We start from the raw sequence: 25,301 nt of genomic DNA, 5'->3' as shown, positions 1-25,301 counted from the left end.
TGAGGTAGGTACTATTTAGTCTATTCTATATATTTTTTCGATAATGCATACAACTGCTGCTCTCTTTATAATATTGCATTATCAAGTGAGCGCTTTGTGCACGCGCACGAAATTGCTGGCACAACGGTATTAAAAACAGTTACAGTTAAGGGTAATTGTTTCCTTACGGGCTTTGTGTTCATCGAAATAGGATGCCCTGACGCCCACGTCAGGGCATCCTATTCCCAAGTCAGTAACACAAGTTGCAATATTAATATACCGATGTTTGTTGCTTACCTAAGATCAGAAGACCAAGTGAATATTATATAATTAATAATTTATAATTATACCCCACGCTATGCATAAAATATAAATTGGTGAACGGTACTTAATTATTTAATATATGTCACCGCGTCATGTATATTTGTCCATCCATTGTAATGCCGAAGCCTTTCACATGTCCTCGCTGCTTTTTGGCAAAAACATAAAAATGTCACAATAAACGCCTGCCCATTTAACTATTAGTTTTTAGAAAAATTTCGTAGTTTTCTTGTTTTACTTCTGGCAATACTATAATTCTCTATGCTCTATGGTTCTTTTTCATGACTGTTTTGTATAGTTTACCTTGCGTATTTTGCCGATTTTTCGGTCGAGAATTGAAATATGTGTATGATTTAACGTTTATTCTATTTTACAAAGTGCAATAATGTATTCCAACTATAGTTAACTCTGGTTACAACAAAGCTTTCAATAGAACGCTAGTTCAGCCATTTACATGAAAGGTGAGTATAAAAAATTGGTACCTGAATGTTTTTTTGTTATTTATAGAGGCCAGTTTTCATAGTTTCGCTATGATTTATTTTTATGTTAGTAATTTCATTGGTCTATAATCTCATTTGGTTTCAGTTAGTAGATAATTCACAAAATATACATACATCGTCGTATCTATATTATAGTCGTCAATATCTATGCATGTACCTATTTGCCGCTACTCTGTATCTACCAACATATTTATATAGGTATATAGAAGTATAACCCGTCCAAATTGAATAGGTTCTGCTACATACGTTCCATTTCATAATATTCCTAAACTATTACATCAATGCATAAATGAATTACTTTCATTCATTTAAATATAACCAAATTTAAATATATATTTGCATTTATTTTGGTAATTTTAAATAGTTTTTTTGTGGTTTTCCTAATTTATTTCAATTATAAATATACATTTTGTGTTCCAAAACCGTAATTAGGAATACATTTTTAGTCTATGGTTATTTTTTTTAAATGTATCTTACGGCTTGTGTATTTTACATGCGTATTTTGCTTAGAACTCAAGTATAAGTTATAAATTTAATTGAATAAAGATAATACTAATAATATTACTTTAATTTAAGTAACATTTACATGTTCAATATTTGTAAATACGTGAAATGGCGGACGATACCTCTGTTTGGCTTGTGCTACGCGAAGCGACAGAATATCTGTCAAAACTAGGTTCCAATTTGCGAACTCGATCAGAAAATCTAAAAGAAAAAAGAATACTCCGAGATAAGTTGAAGAATTCTCATGCAGCGAAAAAGGCAGCGGACAAAGTGCTTTTAATTTGTGAACTGTCAAAAAAGTCGCTGGAAAATGTCGAAAGTGGCGTTACCAGAGTGCTATCAGTATTACACGCTGCCCAAAGTTCAGCAAGTGGCGGGAAAACACCGGCGCCAAGAAAATCATCAGATCAAAAAACTAATTACCATTATTTCGAATATGAGTCTTATAAATTGCGCATATCGAAAAAAATTCCCCTGAAACATTTCATGTCTGTAAAAGTATTGACACGTTCTATGTCAATATCAATGCAGGATAAATATCCAGTTTATCATGACTGTAAATTGTATCGCATTAGAAATAAAGGACAGAAAGCTGTGAAAAAAAAGTGTACCAATGAACAAATTTCTACAAGTGACCAAAAATTAGATAGTGAACAAAATAAATTAGATATACATCACTCTGATAGTGATAACTTTAACCATCCTGAAGGTGTCACAAGTAATTCCTCCATCAATTGTATTAATAATGAAAATAGGAAAGATAAACTTAAAAGTACAGACGAAAATATAAATGTGCCTGAAAAAAATTTGCCAGCTTTATGCAGTAAAACTGAGGAACCCATGAATCATTTTGAAAAGTCAGTTTCTACTAATGGCACAAAGTTGAAAGAAATTACAAGTTTATCACCTAACAATGATTCTGATAATGTAACTTGTGCTGATATTACTTCGCCTCTAGAGATAATAACTGATAAAAATGTGTCTAAAATAAATAATAATGAAAAATCAAAACCTAATAGTAATAAGGTATGTGAAAAAAGGAAACAAAGTTCTGAAGGTGATTTCATTAACAACTTAGATACTGATATTCAATTAAGTGAAGGGATAAGTTCTAGAAAAGACAGTTCTGCTATGATTAGTGAAGAATTGGTTTCTAATAATGATAAGGAATGTATTAATGATGTAACTAATGACAATGTCTCTGAGAGTGACGTAGAAAGAATAAGAAAACATAGTCGAAAAAGTAGAAACAAAAAAAAGTATGTCCTCAGTGATGATTCTGAAGATGTCTCTACCATGACTGTCACTTCAAATAGTGAAGTAATGACAAACCAAAAAGACCAGGATTTGAGTAAAAGTAATATAAAAAAATCTGTTAAGAGGAAAAGATTATTACTTACAGATGAATCTGATAACGATGAAATTATAACTAATTCTGATGTTGTAACTCAAACTAAACCCACTACTAGTGCTAACTTAGAATCAGAAAAAGAATCCACAAGTAAGGAATTACCCAGATGTTCAAGCAAAGAAGCTAATGCAAGCAGTAAGCATAGTGATGAAATTAAGTCAAATAGTGCAAATGAGGATGTAGTTATTACTCTGGATGACTCTGTTATTAATCTAGATGATAGTGATAGTGATACTAAGGAAACAAGTTCCACCAAGAAAAGAAAACATAAAAAAGTAAAATTTAATGAATCTGATACAGACAGTAAAAAAAATAAAAATAGTGGTTCTGAAGACAGTGATAGTAACATAGACAAAGTAGATACAGGAAAGCCTCTTATAAAATGTGTTAGTATAAGTAAATTACTGAAACCAGATATATTAAATAAATTTGCAAATATTTCATCAAAAAAAGAAATTATCAAAAAGAAAGTTTCACATAAACAATATGCAAAACATAATAAAAGTGAAAAAAGCCTAAAAAAATCACATAAAAAAGAGATAGAAGAGGAATATTGGTCACAGAAAAGAGAAGAAGTAAAAAACTTCAAAGAAAAAGACTTTTTCATAAAGTTAATTAGATTACCTAATATTTCTGTAGATTTTTTGCTTGCACACAATTTGAGAAAGATTATTAGAAATGATTTAGTTATTTGTGAAGTACCCGATGAAAGGAATGATTTAGCTAAAGAATTAAGTCCCATATATAAAAATTCATCTACAGCAGAGAGTTGCAGTGGAATAAGTAATATGAGAAAGCCTTTGTTAAATGACTCTAGAGAAAAATCAAAATCAATTAAAAATCAGAATGATGAAAGGACTGAGAAGGATGAAACAGAAGCAGTTAAAAATGCATTGCTCAATGAATCGGATTCCAATGACGATGAGAATTGTAACAAAAGTGATAACAAAGAGGAAAATAGTGAGAAAACACATTGTAAAACTAAAAGTCCAGAAAAAACTATTGATGATGTTCAGAAATATAAAACTGCATTGCTTTTTACATCAGATTCAGAGAAGGAATTTGAAGGATTTGATAAATCAGCAGCTAATGACAATTTTAAGCAAACTCTTAAGGATAATTCATTGCTCAATGATAAAAATACACAAGATAATGAGCAATCAAAAGACAATGATAATGCTGTATCACCTGATAAAAATGAAAGAGAAAGTGAAAAACAGATGTCACCAAAAGATTCTGAGGAAATAAAAACTGCTTTATTGAACTCTTCAGAATCTACACAGTTTAGTCCTCATAAAAAAAAAGAAGACAAGAGTGTGACACCAAGGTCTAAAAGGAAACATATAATGGAAAGTATGCATGCAAAAAAAATGTTACTTACATACTCATCCAGTTCTGAAACTGAAGATGAGGAATTAAGAGGTGTTCTTAAAGAAATAAAAGATTCATTGCTTAAAGGTGTGGCTAGTTCGGATGATGAGAAAAATAAAAAAAATGAATGTCAACGGAAACTTAATTCTTCCTCTGGTTCTGAGGATAAAGAAAAGCAAGGGAAACTATCACCAGCACAACAGTCTACAGGCTCAAAAAATAATTCTGACAATGAGTCCAGGAAGTCAAGAGATGAAGATGAGCAGTCAAATTCCAGTAGCAGCAAGGTTAGGACTTAATATTTTATAGTCATTACTGCAGTGTTCCATAGAAATTAGGCAATACTACCAGCTGCTACTATTTAACTCATTACTATGGCCTATATTTCCCAGGTATAGCATTCTTATATATATAGTTCATTCTACAATGACGCAGTCCAATCCTGATCATTTATAGTAACAGCATGTAATCTTCTGGTACTACCATTATGTATATCATATACACATTAAGCTGGAATCATGGGAAATTATTATAATCAAATTAGTACTAATCACCTTCTCAAAAACAATTATATTTTGTTTCTTCAACTATAATATCACAGTTTAGTATGTGTCAAACATAAATTCCTTCTGAGTTCAATCTTTCACAAATTAAGAACCACACTTTTGTCAATGGAGCTCTTGTCATTTCCCACAACTTTTCATCATCTTTAAATGTTGATATGTCAAAACTCCAATTTAGATAATTTGATAATTCCATTCTAAATGTAATTATTAAAATTAGTACAGTATCCATGAAAATAGCATGTAACATAGACTCATAAAAATATTGATAATCTTTTTCTTTTTAATTGTAAATAGTCATACATATGTGTAGCTTTCTTTTTGGAATTCATATAATGGTTACAGAGACCAGTTGGAAATTAAGAATATAATTATGCTTTATATGTTATATATCACTAATAGAAGATGTGAAGTTAAAAAGAACAATTAATATATTATGTTTAATGTTTATTATGTGTCTCAAAGTATTCACACGTAAAAAAATATTTTTAAATAGAATTTGTTGTGCATTTGTAGATTTCCTGCCATATTACACATATATTATTATATAATATGTTAGAAATTAGTTATGTACTCACGTGACTTTAAGTGTATTTTTGACTTTAAATGTGTCTATAATACCAATTATTAAAGACTCGCACATGATTTTGATGTTTTATTAACAACCTACTAGGTTGACGTTTATTATATTACTATTATTATAATGGACATCAAGCTAATTATATTAAAATGTATAGACTAACTGATAATAGGTTCATTCTCGCGATATAGCTAATATAATAAATTAGTTTTGTAAAAGTAGTCTCTCATGTACATTGAAACTAATTACAGATTGGCCGTTCTATGGCGAAAACTGGTGGTTCTGAGGAGAATTCAGACACGAAGATTGATAAAGAGTTAGATGGGTAAATATAGTTATGGTGTAAATAGATTGGGCCCATCAGTTCAGTGCTAACTCATAATTTCTGAAGATAATGGATCTAATTTCCATAAAAATGAAGCACAAACAATTTGCTTCCATATTTAATAAAGAATTTACATTGCATGTGTTTGAAAAATAACAATAAACTATTTATATATGTTTAAAAAGTAAGGAATTATAATTCATTAAATATATATCACAACACAATGTATAATCAAATAGTTTTTTAGGTAGTCCCGCGTGAAAAAATGATTTAATAATATATGTATATTAATAAAAAAAATTACGAAACAAAAACCACAGAACACAGAAGCTTTAAACTTAGAATCGTATAGGACTTTCAAAGGCATTATATGCCTTAGTTATCTAGAGCACCGTAGCGAATTTATACAGTTTTCAAATGTTTATCATTGAAACAGAGCAGATTATTAAGGCTGTCTTTATTATCGATCGATGCTAGTATGCAAGTTTCACGGGGCGCCCATTCGAGCAATTTTTACAGTATCTCTATTAAATATAAAAATCGTATCATACTATATGAAACTACAATGTACAGATGTAAAGATCACACTGTACAGTCCTCTTCATAATGGATTCAAACCTGCAGAACAAACTAACATAAAGACATTACAAATTAAAATATTCTAACTTTTAAACAAAACATCAAAGTATTATTATTCTTCTATAGCTCCATACTATTTTTTTTTTTATAATGAAATTATTTTTCCCGTCTGCGTTAACGGTTTACTCTGGCGGGGCACCAATGATAAAATGAGCATAGGTCAGTTAGTCTATCATGACAAATTCACTAGGAATTTATCATGATGGTTTCCAGGGGGAACCACGTGGAGGTTAACCTTATGTGATACATTGTTCGCAATGAGGTTATTATATTAATCTACATTACTAACAATTTCTTTACCCCCTCTATACTAATATTATGAAGAGGTAAAGTTTGTGAGGTTGTAGGGCGTAATCTCTGGATATATTGAACCGGTTTTGAAAATTCTCTTAGTTTTGGATAGCCCATTTATTGAGGAAGGCTATATAACATCCCGATCAATAGAAGCGGCGCTGCAATGGACAATGTAGGAAAACGGGGCAAATGTGACGCAGATAAGTTGCGCGGGTTAGCTAGTTATTAATAAAGACGTACGATACGAAATTAATAATACTATAATATACTAATAGGAATCTAATACAAAATGACGTTAATATAAAAATACGACAATGTATGTATTATTAGTTATAAACCTACAATTTTATTTATAAAGGAAATTTTTTTTTTAAATAAGTTAGAGCTTTCTTTTTGGTTAAAAATAGGTCAAATAGTTTTGTATCTCTACCGATACGGTAGTGACGAAATGAACTAAAATAGGTTTCTAAAGGATAACACGTAAGGTATATACTAACATGAATAACTGGCAAATGGAACTTTTCACTTTTCCCAATGAAACAAAGCGTAAATTCTTTGTATAAAGTGGTCTGCGAGGGTATGTCAGTCTTGAAGCCGCTAAGAAACTTGCCTTAGCTGTATTTCGGTTGTAGGATGAGATTAGTCAGTGGAGTTATAGGATAAGCAGCATAACTTCTTACTCCTTTGAAATTGCAACGTTTGAGTTTATCACTAGCGTCACATGATAACGTGATGTCCGTGGTCCTGTTCATGTGTATAGACGACGGGTACTTCTTACCATCAGGTGGACCGTCAGCTTGTTTATCATTATAAAAAAAAAAATCTTACATAATATTGCTTGTGTCTATTTAGTATAGTCTTTTTTACCATTTGTTTCTTAGTGGAAGTAATTTAAGTTTTACCTGGTTTTTAGTATACCCAACATATAACATAATTGTTTATTTTTTTAAACACCTCTAGAAATACATTAACATAATTCTGCAGGCTAACGAATTTAAGTAACCTGAACAAAAAACGCCGACGGCGAGGTTCGACATCAAAATCCACCAGAAGTCGCAGAAAGATGTCAAAATCTCCACTCATAAATCCTGAGAACATGCTGCAGACCGAGAGCAGCTCAGATGTGGGTTCCGGCGCTGAAAGCGAATGTGGAGAAGGTACCTGTTACTCTTGTACGCTCTCAAAACCCTAAAGTACTGGTTTTTGAAAGTAAAATTGATACAATAGCGTGTTATGATCGTTTGGCGTTATTAAGAAGTATGTTTACTAAAAAACCTTTTATATTTATCTAAAGAATACATAATAAATCCTGAGAATAGACGATGCTATTAAGGTGTCTCTGAAAAACTCTGTTGTCATTGAAAAACATCTAAATCGTTAATAGTTCAGATTTCGTGTTTCAATACTTAGATATTTTAGTCGCGAAATATAGGACCCCTGACACTCCTTGTGTGACCTCATTTGTCCACGACCCCTAATATAATAACAAAGAAGGTAAATGGTACCGGGAGAAAAGGTTGAGAATCACTGAACTATTTATGTTTAATTAGAATGGTAAACAAGCTGGCAGCTCACCATCTATTATGTGGCGACAGTTGTCTATATACATGAAACAGATCACCATAGACATCACGTTATCATAAGAAGTTCGCTGTACCCCTCATGCGTTGTCATTCCGAAGAACTAAGAGGCACGAGCGTCCCTGTATTATTTTGTTTCTTTTCTTTTATTGGATGCTTTAGGAACGATGCGTCCGCATACGCTACTGGTTTATGCTAGCAGGGCACCAGTGGATAGGATAAGCGTGATGTCAGGTCAGTTGGCCTATCGTGACAAATTCACCAGGGATTTATCATAATGAATTTGTTTTATTTTTTATTTCTAATTTTGAGCGTATTTGACTGCAATCGCACCTCATTTTAAGTGATGAGGCGGTCTAAACTGTTACACATAAGCTCGATAGTAGCTATTCTCTCTTGACTTGAATGACCCAATGTTGTAACAGGCATAAAAACGGACTGACTGCTACTGCTGCTGGGAGAGAGTTCCACTCCTTAGCCACTCGCATAAGGACAGATGATACAAATCGGTTGATACGAGCAGTAAACTGAACTAATAATCCCTTTCCCCACGTACGCTCTAATTTTACTACATAAAATAAAAACATTTTTTATTACATTTCTTGCAGACTTGCCAACAATAACGCTATCAGGATTAAATGGCGATAGCATAGGACATATCGCCAAGGATGACTTACTCGGTGAATCTGACTCATCCAGTTCCAACGTAGACAAAGAAAATGAACCAGAGGTGATCTTAATATTATTTCGTAAAGAAATATTGACTACTTGCCCCTTAAGTAATGGTAAACAGTAACAGTCTTCTATATACATACTGTTTTTTTTTTCTTATGGATGATACCTGCGCTAGCGGTTTACGCCGGCGGGGCAGTGGAGGATGATAAGTGAGGTCAGATCAGTTAGCTCATCATGGTAAATTCACCATAATTTATCACTATGGTTTCCAGGTGGAATCACGTCAACCTGATATGGTACATTACTGCTACGCTGCATATATGCTATTTATTTGTATTATTACGTTATTAGTCTACATTACTTACAATTCCCTCCCCCCTATATAAACGGAAGGTGTAATATTATAATGTGACACTCAGGATACCTGTGTTGCATTCCAGTTCTTTTTTACACCAGGTAAATCCATCATGGACACATTTTCCATTGGAGACGAGTTATTATTGCCGGATTTTTACCTGCTAAAAACCTGATGGTATACCTCTCAGGGCCACGGGACCAGTTCACTGTCTTCCGCTTCAAATACCTATTATACTTTTCTCTGCCTAATCGCAACCGATAACCGAAACAGTTTACAAAGCAACGCTTAGCGGCTGTAATAGGGTAGACGACATCACTACGGATATCACTTTTTTTTCTATTTATATTTTTATCAACAATTTATTTATTTTCAGGACGTAAAAAAAGAAGACTCAGAAGAAGAACAGTAAGTGTCTTAATATATATAGGTTTCGATCCATAAAATCCCATGCTGTTAGTACATCACGTTTCTCTTCTATCTTCAGGATAGACAAGCAATAGAATACAAAAATATTTAATGTTTTTTGACATCTGTCTCCCCCAATTTTGTCTGATTCCGTTCAAAAGAAGGCTACCTTTATACCTGAACTATTTTTTATTTTTTAAACTTGAACAATTCACACAACGTCATCTAGCTCCAAGTAAGCAGAGCTTGTGTTATGAGACTAAAGAACTGATATAAATACTTAGATTTTGTTTTTTTTTTAAGTCCATAATATACGTAGAAAGCACCCAGACCTATACAAACAATAGTACTAAGGAATACATATGTTTGCATAGGAATTTATAGGAATATAAGGACAAAGATTGGAAAGTAAGGCGTGTGCTCAGGATTTTTTATTGATATTGAATTCTTTATCCTATGGAGCAAAGTCTATAATTGTACTACAATACATACTCTATACTTCATTAATATTTTTTCAGTGTCAAACTTAAACGTCGCAAACCGAATGCTATATCGTCAGATTCAGAAAATGGTTCAACGCGCAAAAAAAACAAAGATGTGAAGATGAGCGATTTTGAAGATTCAGAGGAGGAGAGTTCAGAACCGGCCAAGAAGAGTAATAAAAAGAAGAAAGGTACCGACAGTGATGCATCTGTCGACCACTCCTCTGATGATGGAAAGTGAGTCATTTTATCCAATAGTATTTTGAGACCTACCTTAGGTACAATTTACAGAAAGTCATCTTATTTTAATTTATTTTTAAATTCGTTCACTATTTATTACACTTTTTTAACTCTAGATATTTGGTTTGTATTCACACAAATGACTAAAAAGTGTGAAGTTATATAACATTAAATTATTGTGAGTTAGTAGTAATTAGAGTAAGTGTGAAGTTATATAAGATTTAATATTTCTATTCTGAATTGGTTTCTCGGTGCCACCTAGAACACATATTTCAACATACAAGCAGCTTGCTTTGCTTTGAAAGCTGGTTCGCTCGCAATATTTTTGCTAATTTCTGTTGATGGTGTAAACAGTTGATAAAGGCTTTGATTACTTCTTTTTTAATAATAAGTCAGGAAAACTCGCACGAAGGAAGCTTCGCACGGGTGTACATGTATTTATTATACATATAAACCTTCCTCTTGAATCACTATGTATTGCTAAAAACTGGATTAAAATCTGTTGCGTAGTTTAAAAGATCTAAGCGAACAGACAGCGGAAGCGACTACATTTTATTCTATGTAAAGAAGAACTTAACCAATATTTTATGAATTTCCAGTAAAAAGAAACGTCGCCGAATCAAACAGGTCGACAGCGAAGAATCAGGATCGGACACGGAAAATGAGGGCCGGAACAAACACGGAAGAAAAAATATCAGAAAGGTATCAATTATAAGATTATTGTAAATCTATCTCTGAATCTTATAACTGATGTTGTGTTAATATTTCCACTAGAATAATTTCCTTTTCAATATTTTATATACTATCAATAATCTATTTTTATTTTTCAGGTTATGGGAAAAAATCAATTGGAAGAGGCCACTAAGAAAGCTGCGCGGGAAGAAAAAGAAAGGATCGCTCGTATTGCGGAAAGACAAAAATTGGTATGTTTCTATGTCTCTAGATATTTTATAATATATAGGAATTTGAAGTAGGTATATAAATTTGGAAAATCAGTTACGGGATGAGAGTGATATAAATTTACAATAAATAAGAATATGTTTGTCACTAATCGCAAATAATTGACTAAAAGTTTCATAAAAAAATCAATTTATGATTCTCATAATATGAAATTTGAATAGAATATTCCTCTACAATTATATTAGGAATGGACAAACAATTAAAATTATCTAGTAGCAGTTTAGTTTAACTGTATAGTATGTTTGTGAGAAACATACACAATCTTGAATAATAATTATTACCTGGACAATATAAACTTAGTTTGCAACATTCTTCAACTAATTACAGTAAAGTATATTTTGAACTAATTATATTGCGAGGCGTTGTCTGCGTGAAATCGACAAAAAGTATCATATTAAGTACACTACGATATTATTTATCTGTGTTCCAAATTTAATTTGACTCCTATAGATAGATAACATTTTTTTAATCCAATATTATGTTTTTTCTTTGCCAGTATAACAATTTAGAGTTTGACGAGTCTGGTAAACCAGATGAGGTGGTGTTAGAGAAAGTGGTCCTTGACTTTGATCCTGAAACAAAAGAGCCGCTCATCGAAGTTGACAGGGGACTGGTGAAGAAGTTGAAGCCACATCAGGTGACTTTTAAAATCATTTAACCGGAGTGGGAAGTGAGGAATGATCTTAGACATCAGATTTGCACACATTGTAACAATACTCTTCCGAAACGGCCAGACCGATCGAGACCATAATTTCTACCTATGGGCCTCCAACGTTTATCAATTAAATAAACACCCACACATTATTTCTGAGTGACTTATAAAAATCGGTAATTAATATTAATTTCTGATAGTGGCTCTATTAAAAAAATGCAAAAACTTGGCAACGTGATAATGTCAAATTTGTCTCCAGGATTAAAAAACAGAATATAGGTGCGCCGTCACTTTGTATACACATTTCCAATGGTATAAAATAAATTTAATTAATTTTATTTTATATATTTATTGTATTATATATAGTATATTGATTATATGTAATTTGATTACAGGCTAACGGTATCAAGTTCATGTGGAACGCGTGTTTCGAAAGTGTGAAGCGCATTAAAAAGGACAGGGGTTCTGGGTGCATTTTAGCCCATTGTATGGGTCTCGGAAAGACATTACAGGTATGTTCTTTAGATCGTGGAAGCACTTTTATATTCCCAATTCCCTTATTTGCTCTCAATTGCTGAAAGTCTTTAAATAAAAAGGTCTTTGTCCATTTTATCCCAATTGTGTAATAGAGCCGAGTGTGTATAATATTGTATGACGTTTTGAATCAAGTGTGTTGACACTTGATTTTAAATAAACTGGACGATAGGGGGCGAGTGCAGATGGCACTCTAAACCCGTGGAACGTGGAAGGATGGAGCGGCTGAAAGACAACTCCCGTCTGACGGATATGACTTCTGTCAGAAGGCACCGCTAGTTGTTCTGAACCTCTGCTCAGGCCGTCATAATTTCGATCCCCGTTTGATTAATGGATTGATCGGAGGGGAAAGAGCGTGTTGTGTGTGTTAAAAATTACCTTTGTTATAAAGTGGTGTATGTGATATAGGTAGTATCACTGACGCACACTCTGCTGGCGGCGGCGGACCTGACTGGTGTGAACCGCGTGCTGGTGGTGTGTCCGCTGTCGACGGTCCTCAACTGGGTCAACGAGTTCCGCATCTGGCTGAAGCACGCGCACGCCGCCCGCGACCTCGACGTCTACGAGCTATCCAGGTACTGACACCGTCTGGACATAATATACGACAGTCTCCACCCTTCTGGGTCAACGAGTTCTGTATCTGGCTCATCACTTCTATATAGAATATATAAAAGTGATGATCCTGATACAGAACTTAGTATTCTTAACATTTTTTATGTAATTTTAATGACAATGTTGACGATATATTATTTATGTATCACATGTAAATTCAGTTGTTTTTTTTATTTATTACTTTTTGGGCTTTTGGGCTAAGACCAAAGAGCTGCACCACTGCGACGAGCATAGATATATTGTGTTCACTAGCTCTTTTTCAAAATTCACTACCTATAACCGTCAGGGACTAGAAATGAAGGATATTCTGATTCTCTCATTCTTTTAAATGTTTTACTCAGGCATAAGCAGAACTCGGAACGCGCATACCAGATGCAACAGTGGTTCGAGAGCGGCGGCGTGTGCGTGCTCGGCTACGAGATGTTCCGTAATCTATCCGCGGACAACGCTAAGAAATTCAAGAAAAAGATGCTTCGTATCTTCCAAGAGAGTCTCGTTGATCCCGGTAAGTTATACCAACCCCTTTGTTAACCTTTTCGACTCGTCACATGGATCCTCAATACTATAAGTGCTTCGCATAAAACATTTTTTATATATGTTGGTCGGAAGTGGCTTGTTAGTAATGTGAACTTACTAAGCCCATTGCTCATGTCCGGTTGACTAGCAAAGTATCATATCTCGTTGACCTCCACTCGGTTCCCCATGGAAAGCATCGTGATAAAGTCCTGGTGTATTTGTCACGAACGGCTAACTAACTTACCTATGCATGCTTATCATTCTCCACTAGTGCTCCGCCAGCGTAAACCGTTAGCGCAGCGCGCACCATTCCATAATCGTCCGTTCAAAAAAAAATATAACATTTTGTTTCTCAATTAGGTCCCGACTTGGTGGTTTGCGATGAAGGTCACTTACTAAAGAATGAAAAAACGAGTTTGTCGCAGTCTATGAACAGGGTGAAGACGCGGCGGCGCATTGTGCTCACGGGGACACCGCTACAGAACAATCTCAAAGAATGTAAGTACTTTCTCATCTATGTATATGTATATCTTATAAGCTTCCGGTATTTCTATTCCTTGACCACCAGATTTTATTCTTTTTAGAACAGTCTAGAAACTCTGGTTTTACTAGTTTTTAACTGAACTGTTTATTAATGTGTTTAATTCTCATTACAGATTACTGCATGGTACAATTCGTAAAGCCTAATCTGTTGGGAAAATACAATGAATATCTTAATCGTTTTGTGAACCCCATTACCAATGGACAATATACCGATTCGACGGAACACGACATAAGGGTGATGAAGAGACGTTCACATGTACTACATAAAATGTTGGATGGTGCCGTGCAGGTAAACCAACCTTATTACAATTAGTTTAAATAGTAATTGTGTTCCCATAATGTAAAATGAAATGTAAAAAATGTGAAAATGAAGTGTTGCTTCAACACAATATAAACAGAGCTTGGGTAAACAACCAATAAAAATAATACATATAGAAAACACCCGGATTAATACTAACAGACATATTAATGTATACAAATAATTCTATAATAAATATTTATCGAGAATAGAATTCGCTACCATTGTTGACGTAAGTTGGTGCTCTAAACCGCTGGGCAACCGAGGCGTCACAATTCACTAGTGATAACACAGTGCAAAATTATTTCAGAGGAGAGATTACGGGGTGCTGGCGCCCTTCCTGCCTCCGAAGCACGAATATGTGCTATTCATCACACTCACAGATGTCCAGATAAAACTCTACCAGCACTACTTAGATAACTACTCAAGGAGGTATGACATTTTTTTTAATGGATGATAAGGAATATTACACTTGCTTGTACTAACGGTATACGGTACGGTACTGGCGGGGCATCAGTAAAGGATGATAAAATGTATATGAGGTTAGCATTGGTATTCTGTAAGCGTTCTATCAACTCATTTCTCTCATCGCTTCAATAATGGCACTCATATCCGTTTTCAAATATAAAGAACCTACTGAACTTTCGAGCTTGCCCATATTTAAAAAAAACACTAGTGCCTGTTTTACCTCTATCCCGCTCTCGAGCATGGGCTATCGGGTTTTACAGAATGTACAACCTCACCGCAGATTCCGCTTTTGAATTCGTAAGTGATGCTTACAGAATAGCTCTGCTGGTCAGTTAGCCTATCGAGACAAATAACAAGGACCTTATTATGATGGTATGGAACCATAGTGGAGGTCAACCTAATGTGGTACATTGCTAGCAACGGGGTTATTAATCAACATTACTAACAATCCCATTCCACCATTATGACCATATTTCATTAGTTATGTCATTAGTTTTCACCCATTATTTCATTGGTTCATATAATATAAGGGGTCTATTACAATAACTTATTTTCGTGATGGATGAATTTGGAATGGTGCACCCACAGCATAAAAACCGTATATTCTAAAAAGGTGTTTAACACGCAAACACCTTTTTACTTCAATGTCACCTACATATTTATTTTTTTCTTTGTTTCTTTCTTTCTACCTATTTCAGACGCCAATTGGCTTTATTTGTGAGATGTATTTTGGTTGTAGGGTGAGATTAGCCAGTGAATTACAGAATAAGATGCATGACAGCATAGTCAACTCTACTCTATTCTATTCTCTAGAATAGAATAGAGTAGAATGGCAATGGATAAGTACCACTGGTGCCAAGTGATAACGTGATGTCCGTAATGTTATTCATGTAACCATCGCCTATATAGGCGATGGTTACTGTTGACCATCAAGTGGATGGTAAGCATGTTTCCGTTTACATAAAAATAGAAATACCAATTTATAATTACGAATAAAAAACAAAAAAATAATGTTTTTTTATAACCGTTATTTAATACCTGGCTTGTTTACGATATTATTAAATATAATGGACCCCTCATCCCCAGACCACTACCGGGCAAGTCGTCAGGTTTCCTGTTCCCTGACTTCCAGTCGCTGCAGAGGATATGGACGCACCCACTCGTACTCAAATATAACTCTGAAAGATACGAGATCATGCAACAAAAGAAAGTAAGTCCCTCCAAATGTCCTTCAATAAATAACTGATAAATTAAAAAAAATACACTAATATGAAGCATTTGAAGAGTTTGTTTGGTAAATACTAGTTCTAATTACAATATACTTTTAATGTTCGATACCGTATGTATCTAGAAAAGATAGCTTATAAGCTATATAGTATTATGCTATGCTATAACCAATAGGATCACAGCTTAAATAAAAGTAGTTGAAAAAATGTAGAAATATCACATTGTCCATTTTTTGGGTGAACGAAGTTGCACTTGTCTCTACTTCGACAAGCCCAATCAAAATGCACATTTTTTCCATAGGCCATAATGGGTTGATGCTCACGCCTAACGGTATACGGTATACACTGGCGAGATATCAGTGCAGTCAAGCTGTTAGCCGCAACTTCGTTCGTGGAATTTACTCGTTTTTTTATTAAAAGACAACATTTCTAAAATAAAAGTAATCTATGTTAATGACCTTATAACGTTATTTATCTGCGAGTGAAAGATCCGTCAAAATCGGTCCGGCCCTTTCAGAGATTAGCAAGAATAACAGACAAACATTTTTAAAATTAATTTATTCGCCCGTCATGATGAATTGAACAGGAAGTAACCACAATAGCTTCCAGGTGGTTGAGGCCATTCTGACATGGTACTTTGCAGGGAATGAGGCCACTACTTCCCGTTACTAACAGTCCCCTCTCTAACTATGAATTGAGTATGTACATGATATAAGCAGTCTATTGATTGATTTATTTTATCTGTTAGAGGGAGAGAGAAGAAGAAGACTCAGAGGGATCATTGGCAGACTTTATAGACGATGATTCAACGCCAGAAGTGAGTATCACAATTTTTATTTATCTGTTAACTTTTACATTAATGAATATATGTAGATAAAATGGTTTAACAACAATCCCTGCACTAAATTCAAGGCTTGTGTAGCAGGCAATATTTGATCCTAGCAAAACCAGAATACTATGGGTGTGTCTAATTATAGCTATATGTTTTATATTATGTAATTGTTTTGTCCGTGAGAGGATCAATAATAGAGTTTTTTATTAAATTATTGATTTATTTATAATAATAATAATCTCAGGATAAATCATACAGCGCCATCTAGACTCAAGTTAAGTTACCCTAGCTAAAGTTTGTGTTATGGGTACTAGATAACTGATATAAAAACACCCAGACTAATACAAACAACCATACTCATGAATACAAATGTTTATGCTGTGCTAGGAATCGAACTCAACCATCGGAAGTAAAACGGTGTGTTAAACCGCTAGACCACCGAGGTAGTCAATAAATTTATATATTCTTTATTGTACCAAATATTAAGATACAAAAGCAGCCTTATTGCTTATGCAATCTCTGCCAGACAACTTGTGAAGGATGGAGATCAAGACAACGAGCAAAGAAAATGGCACATGGCAATGGCGGTATAGTCGTAAAATATTGTAATTGACTGACGTATGTCACATGTAAAACAAGTGTTTATAAAAAATATAGACAATAAAAAAGGTTTATAAAACAGTTTCCAACATAACAATTAATTTATCTCCTATTTATTAATATTTTTATCGAATAGGAGTCGACAACAGAAGAATCAACCGACGACTCCTCGGACATGAGTGATGACAGTCACAAAAAGAATAAAAAAAAGAAATCAGGGAAAAAAACTAAGAAGGAACAAAAGGGGACTGCCCGGAGAGGGACGAGAGCAAACCCAGGTTAGTAATCTTATATTTTTTGTTTCTATGAATGATGTGAATATGATGCTCTGCATATATGTATATAGTTATATAGATAGTGCTTTACGAATACCACTTACCATCAGGTGGGCCGTTATCTTGTTTGATGGATATTATAGTTATAGAAAAAAGTACTAAAATTAAAATTAAACAAAGTTTTTTTATATAATTGCGGAAATCATATAAATTGTTAATGGTCAATTATTTAAAAAAAAATTACTAATTTCAATATATATTGAAACTAAGAATGTTCCACTGAAAATGATGCCATAAGCAATAATGTTATTTTCCGTTAAACGAGTGATTAATGTAATATAATATGACACTGCAAATATATAGAATATAATCTTGATTCATCATTGGATAATCTATATGTAAAAAATAAAAATTATCTATGTTCATGGAAGATATATAAGAAAAATTATTATCATCATTATAATAGAACGCAAAGCAAGTCTGTTATTTTCACCATATTGGTGACAATACAGCATACACCTGATTGTAAACGGTTAATATATAGACGTCTGAATCAGGGCTGTCATATGCGCGTTGAAACTACCCTTAAGGATCCTTAAAATACCATTCTTGAAATGCCTCATGCTATAGTCTCCATAAAAGCCCTTGGCAGGTAGTTCATCTGAGAGCTTGGAAGAAAACTGCATTAGTAGGCGCTAATCTCAAAAATGGCTTAACCGATGTAACTGATCTATGTAGGTCGCAATGCTACAGGTCTAAACATCTGACAATAGCCCAAATCCCTCAATAAAAATAAAAAACCGATGTGGGTGCGGTTATCATTGATTCCACATCACTTAATTTTAAATGTTTGTTTATTATATTTTGTTCACATTTGTTAGTTGCGAAGTTACGCTGTTTTAACTATTTAATAATTGTAACATAACTATTATTATATAGTGGAAATTGAAGACGATGATATACCTGAAGTAATGGAAGTGAAAAATGAGAACCCAACAGAGTGGTGGATCAAGTTGGTTTCTGACGATGAACTGGAGGACATGAGAAACTCACACAAACTTGTGCTGCTTTTCGACATATTGCGGCAATGCGAGACCATTGGTGATAAGTTGTAAGTACAGCGGAAATAAATATAATTAACTCTTATTTAACACTAGCTGTGCCCGTAGTTTCACCCACGTATGTTATTATGATGTATAAGCTATATTACTGTAAAGTTTCATTAAAATCCATTCAGTAGTTTTTGAGTGTAAGATTAACAAACAAGCATCCATCCACAGCTAGTATATGTATAAGTAAAGTATATTTCTTTGGGGGCGATGAACTGACTAATTCTGTTAAATTTGAATAAGAAAAAATTAAGGACAGTGTTCATTCAAATACATATATCTTTTCAACTTTTCAGACTCGTATTTTCGCAGTCACTGTACTCATTAGATCTTATTGAACATTTTCTTGGGAAAGTAGACGAAGCCACACAAGAGGGGCGTATCGATGAGAAATTAGGAAGTCATGTTGGTGAGTACTTGTTGAATTTTTAATTAATTACCAAGAAAATCTTTCAATGCCATTACTTGTGGCGTGAGGATTGGCCAACCAAAGCTGTTATTTGTAAATTGTGTTTTAGAATAGGATAGAATATTCTTAATTCAAATGAAATTTAAGCATTTTAGAGTACTTCATAGTTATACTTATTTTTTAATCTACCGCTCGTTCGGAAAGCAGTTTTGATGTAGTAGTGGAATTACAATATACGGGAACATAATCTCAGTGCCCCTGAATGACAACGCATGAGAGATAGATCACGGGACGGGCGTCACGTGATGATGTGATCGCGCTTTCGCGTATGTAGGCGACGGTTGTTTGATTGTTTAGATATAATTAATTGTTAATAGAATAAAGGTGTAGGTGATATATTGTGCCTAAATTTATAGATACACTATGTTGGTTCCATTCCGTTCATGGAAACCTCAAACGAAAAATTAATCGACACTGACTTTACAGGTTCATGGTCACCAGGAGTAGATTATTTTAGATTAGATGGGTCCACATCATGCGAAAATAGGTCTATTTGGTGCAAGAATTTCAACAGAGAAGATAATCCTAGAGCTAGGTATGATATTATAATCCAATATATTATGTAGGATATAAGATGCTTATTTTAATTTTTAATATTGTCTTTGTTTTGTATTTGAATAGTCATGTAATTTACTGTACTGTAAATTTAAGTAATTGTTTTTTTATACTAATAATTAAATATTAGTGTAGTGTGTAGTAGTATTAAAAATAAATAATTTTATACTAAAAATGCCTTGGGATTGTTGTGAGATTCTTAGTGTTTGGACTAGTGTCCTCATTGCTAATCTATCCAGTTGACCTGCACACGGTTCTCCAGGAATGAATTCCAAGTCATCAGGGTTAATTCCTGTTGAATTTTCTGATGAGCTGACTGATTTCACTTATTTCGTATCCCACCATTCTCCACTGGTGCCACGTCAGCTTATTTCGTAGCCGATAGCTGGTATAACATTCCATAATTAATAAATAATCGATGAATAATAAAATGATTTGTATTAATACTATTACACCATGTATGTTGCAGATTGTTCTTAATATCTACGAGGGCAGGTGGGCTCGGCATTAACCTGGTAGCTGCGAATCGCGTCGTCATCTTCGACGTCTCCTGGAACCCTTCTCATGATGTGCAGAGTATATTCAGGGTCTACCGATTCGGACAGAAAAAACCATGTTATATATATAGGTTTCTTGCTATGGTGAGTTTATAAATAAATAGCTGGGGCTGGCCATTTCGCCCAGGTTTTCATAACAATCTGAATCAGTTTCCTCAAGAGCAAGGGGTTTTATATTCAGGTTTCTTAAAGGTCGGCAACGTGCCTATGGACTATGGACGCCTGAAACATCAGGAGTATCACGTGCGCATTGCCGACCCTTAACCTTAACATACCCTTCTTGAAAACTCCATGCTGTAGTCTCTTTAGAAAACCTCGGCAGGTAGTTCATTCCACGATCTGCGGGAGGCGGCTTCTCTCAAACCGCACCATCTAAGATCACTTAGGTTCTAGCATGAGGGGATAAATTCCCTGACGATTGCAAGCGTTGCGATGGTATAATGGTGATTGTGACAATAGGGCACAATGGAGGAGAAGATCTACGAGCGTCAGGTGACGAAGCAGGCGATATCGAAGCGCGTGATCGACGAGCAACAAATCGACCGGCACTACGCGGAGAACGACCTCGCCGAGCTCTACAAGTTCGAGCCAACGCCGCCCTCGCCCAGGCAGCTGCCACCGCTCCCCAAGGACAGACTGTTCGCGGAGATGCTCAAGGAGCACGAGGCACAAGTAATGGATATTTTAGAATACGATAGAGTTCCTTGTTTATAGCATAGGTGACAAACGAGCTAGCAACTCATAGTTTGATAGTATCTGATTACCGCAAGTTGGAATTGAATTGCAAGTGTAAAAGTCCGACATTTTAAGAAGAAATAATCTCTTTTCTTATCGGTTTGGAAATATTATTGCTGGAAGGTGATTTCACAATATCACGTGGGAAAAACAAAAATAAAAAGATATAATTTTTATTCAAATGATAATAATATCTCAGGACAATTTACAAGGTCCCATCTAGTCCCAAGCTAAGCATAAGTAGAGTTTGTGTTATGAGTACTAGATAACTGATATAAATACATAGATATTTTTATTGTAAATACATACATAATATACATGAAAAACACCCAGATCGATACAATCATACTCATGAATATAAATGTGTGCCTTGCGAGGACTCGAGCCCGTGACCATCAGAAGTGAAGAAAAATTTCTTTCCCTGCAATTTAGGTATATTTCATGTAACATATTGATTTCAGATCTACAAGTATCATGAGCACGATTCACTGTTAGAGAACAAAGAAGAGGAGACATTAAGTGAAGAGGAACGCAAAGCGGCCTGGGAAGACTTTGAGAATGAGAAGAATCGACCGCCGCCCGCGCCTTTCCCCTCTGCCTGGCCCATGCACAATGGAATGGGTTAGTTTCCTTTTATTTTAGAAAATGGTTACCATTCTGTATAGACTCTCCTGAGGGACTCTCACTCATAGATAGTTAATGTTATAAGGAGTATGGTACTTTTATTTTAATAAAAAAAGTTTAATTCCTTGAATATGGTAATGAGAAAGAAGAAAGTTTGTCAGATCAGCTAGTATTTTTGTATTTTTCTTATTGTGTAAAACCTCTATTTCAAAACAAATTGTATTAAGTGAATATGTAAATAAAAAAAAAAACCATAGTTCCAGGATTGCTGGCACAACAACAACAGCAGTTGGCGTATGCAGCATTAGCGGCAATGTTACGGAAAGACATACCCAACATTAACGACAATCAGATACGGGACATGCTGCCACTTATATACAACAGTAATCCACAGGTATGTATGTAACACTACCGAGATCCTTCCGATCGATCCCTCGTCTAATTCTAATGGGGATCGAAATTACGACGGCCTGAGCCAAGGCGTATGCGTCAGGCGGGAGTTGGCCTTCAGCGGCTCTATAAGTCCTTCCATCTGCCATCTGCACTCGCCCCCTATCGTCCGGTGAAGCTGTAAAGGCCAGATGCGGCCAACAGCCAACAGCATTAGAGTAATCCGAAAAAAAAACTACAGAGGTACACTATGAAAAAAGTCGTCAGTGTGCACCTCTGTGTGCTTATTTCACCCGCTAAGTAGCTTGCATTGTAAGTTGAGTTTCGGTTGAAGGCAGAGATCATTGTTGCAATGGTATTCTCTTATTTTCATGACAAATTACAAGATGAAAGGCAGATATCTCATAAAGACGTAATGTCTGTGACGCTATTTATGTATATAGGCGCCTATTATAGACTAGTAGGCCGTCAGTATGTTTATTAGTACTTAACAGGAAAAAAAACATATTTTACGTTAATTTCTTTATTTAACATTCGAAAGCTTATGTTCTTTACAATATGAGTGGGATACACATTTCCTTTTTGTGAGATTTTAGTTATATAGTATGTACGTAGGTTTATAATATGTTGGTAAAAGAGAGACACTAAATGCAGCCAAATAATTGTCAGAAATTCAAGACTGGGGTATTTTGAAATAACTTCAAGTATTGTAAGGTTCCTAAATATTGTATGATGAATGAAATTTTATGTACATATAGAATAGGCCTTATATTGATGATGATGCCTCTTAGTGAGTCTTAGTGACTTAAGTTTGTATTCAGCTTCTAAATAAAACGTGATACAAAGAATAGCTTTAGAAAAAACATCTATCAAAGGAACAACAAAATTTAAATTACAATGTACAACATAATACAACAGGCCTAGTCAAATAAGAGATGTCAAATGATAAAATATCTGCACGACTGCAAAACTAGATGATTTGTCAGAGATATAGTTATATATGTTTTTATGTTTATGCAATTGAGATGCACACATTTTACTTGTAATTTTTGTATTTTTTTCTCTACGACCTTCCTTATATTTGTATATTATATGTAGTTTCTTTTAATCTATGCTATATCTGTAGAAAAATAAAATGTTTTAAATGGAGGTTATATTAATTGGTATAACATTTATCTGTTCAGATGTTCGGTGGATATGACTATGGCGTAAGTTTCATGTCGATATTACTAGTCCATTGGATGTCGTACCCAGGGGGCTAACACGATCATTTTACTGGATTTTTAAAAAAGTGATGACATTAATAACTAACAAATCTGTTTATGTGATAATCACATAAAGTGCACATTTTGCATGATCGGACAAAGTGATTATTTTAGCCTCCTACTCTAAATAATACTATTTATTTAATATTGAAGTCTATTATATAATATTTTGATATATTTAAATAAACGTGTATAAAGATGGTGTTGATGTTCACAACGATATAGAACCAAAGATATAATATAAATAAAACGAAAAATATTGTAACATCTTTAAGAAATTACTATTATATATTATTCATGTGTAATGTTTATTAAAATTAATAATCTGTTAACAGCTGATGCAGAAAATGAGTGAAATGTACAAGTACACACAACCTGGTATGATGAATCCGGCAATGATGAATGCTGTAATGAATCCCAGTAAGTACAGATATAGTAATTAATTAATTAATATGCCTTAAAGACTTTGAAAAACTTTGAATTTGAATGCCTTAAAAACTGTTATCCCAGATGGGTAGTTAAAGACATTATCAACTGTTGATGTCGTGATGAATTTAATATTTGACATGCCGACATATCGCGGTATATTTGAATCCAATGTGGAACGAGGCGGACCTACCGCCCTCTCTCGGATTTCGTTTGTTTATTATAGGTCACTTTTAAAATATATATATTTTATTTCACGTATTTTATTTTAGAGACATGTCTAAGACTTATAAATTATAAAATGTATAATTATCTCTATAATTATGTTTTTACTTCATAATCAAATGTCTACCAATTTGCAATGATATTTAATTATTAAAAAGACGCTAAAGCTCGCACACTCCAGCGTACTTCAATCGTGCGTGGCTGGCGTTGTGCGCAGTCTTTCTTGTTCTCTTAGTTTACATTTACATAATGTGTATGTCTTTCCTGCGTGAAAGCCTATTAGCGTGTAAAAGAGCGTATGTGTAAAGGCAGTTAATAGGTTGCCAACTTTGCTGGTATTCAACTGGTTTGTTCCACTGGAATGATTGATATATTAAAAGAGATATGTAACGTAGGTGGAGGCGGTGGTGGCGGTATGGGCGGCACCAGCAGTCTGCAGTACGAGCCGCCGTGGCAGCGCCAACAGCAGCAGCAGCACCAGATGCGGCTCCAGCAGCTGCTACAGCAACAACAGAACGTATGTGACATCGTAACCAATATTATATAAAGAGTGTATATAGTATCTCATTCATTGGTTGTCATAGATATACTTAAAAATATTTGTAACAATTCTATAGAACAATCTACTAAAAAACTAAATTCCTTAGGTATTCATTAAAGTTACTGTTTAAAGTTTTATAATTGTAGTATTAGATGTTTAGATTTTTTTGTAGAATTATTATAAATGTCATGCTTGAGTAACCTTTTTATCTTTTTGACTCTTGTGCGTCATAAAACACACATACGTGTTCGTTTGCGTGCCATGGTCACCTTCGTTACATCATCCGTCACCGGTATCCTGGAAGCGTATACCTTTATTGCAGGCGGGAACAACTATATCTATGTAAAAAGTGGCCGCGTTTCGAGATACTTTCGAGAGCAACTAGTAGCTATGTAAAATGTGTCGATATAAGCTAGTCGGTCGTACAGATGGGGGCGAAGTACTACGCGGGCGGGCTGGGCAGCCGCGACCCGGTGGCGATGGCGCTCCAGCAGCAGCGCGCCCGGGAGATCATGGTCGGGGAGCGCGGCGCCGCCCCCGCCCCCGCCCCCGCCCCCGGCGCCGGCGCCGGCAGGCCGCGCGGCCGGCCCCCGCACCACCCGCGCCCCACGCCCGCCGCCGCACCCGCCCCCGCTGACGTCGTCAACCTCGACTCCGACTAG

The 25,301-nt window shown here is 34.7% G+C and overlaps 1 protein-coding gene across 1 annotated transcript; it reads left to right on the top strand.

Moving 5' to 3' along the window:
• Window positions 1-1,324: 1,324 nt before the first annotated feature.
• Window positions 1,325-25,301, top strand: LOC131855522 (transcriptional regulator ATRX homolog). Its single transcript, XM_059206798.1, has 28 exons — window positions 1,325-4,373; window positions 5,481-5,554; window positions 7,472-7,644; window positions 8,676-8,797; window positions 9,474-9,505; window positions 10,024-10,224; window positions 10,827-10,929; window positions 11,058-11,150; window positions 11,684-11,824; window positions 12,235-12,351; window positions 12,782-12,948; window positions 13,327-13,490; window positions 13,862-13,999; window positions 14,158-14,333; window positions 14,653-14,774; window positions 15,897-16,020; window positions 16,785-16,853; window positions 17,605-17,746; window positions 18,683-18,854; window positions 19,149-19,261; window positions 19,748-19,856; window positions 20,346-20,517; window positions 20,893-21,105; window positions 21,630-21,789; window positions 22,050-22,186; window positions 23,783-23,867; window positions 24,494-24,615; window positions 25,068-25,301. The coding sequence occupies exons 1-28, from the start codon at window positions 1,413-1,415 to the stop codon at window positions 25,299-25,301; spliced, it is 6,636 nt and encodes a 2,211-aa protein (XP_059062781.1). The 5' UTR covers window positions 1,325-1,412.

This window comes from Achroia grisella, unplaced genomic scaffold, assembly GCF_030625045.1.
Source record: "Achroia grisella isolate CSIRO2021 unplaced genomic scaffold, CSIRO_AGI_Agris_v1 utg146, whole genome shotgun sequence".
Lineage (NCBI taxonomy): Eukaryota > Metazoa > Arthropoda > Insecta > Lepidoptera > Pyralidae > Achroia > Achroia grisella.
Note: the sequence above shows the minus strand (reverse complement) of the source record. Positions and strands in the feature narration are given on the sequence as shown.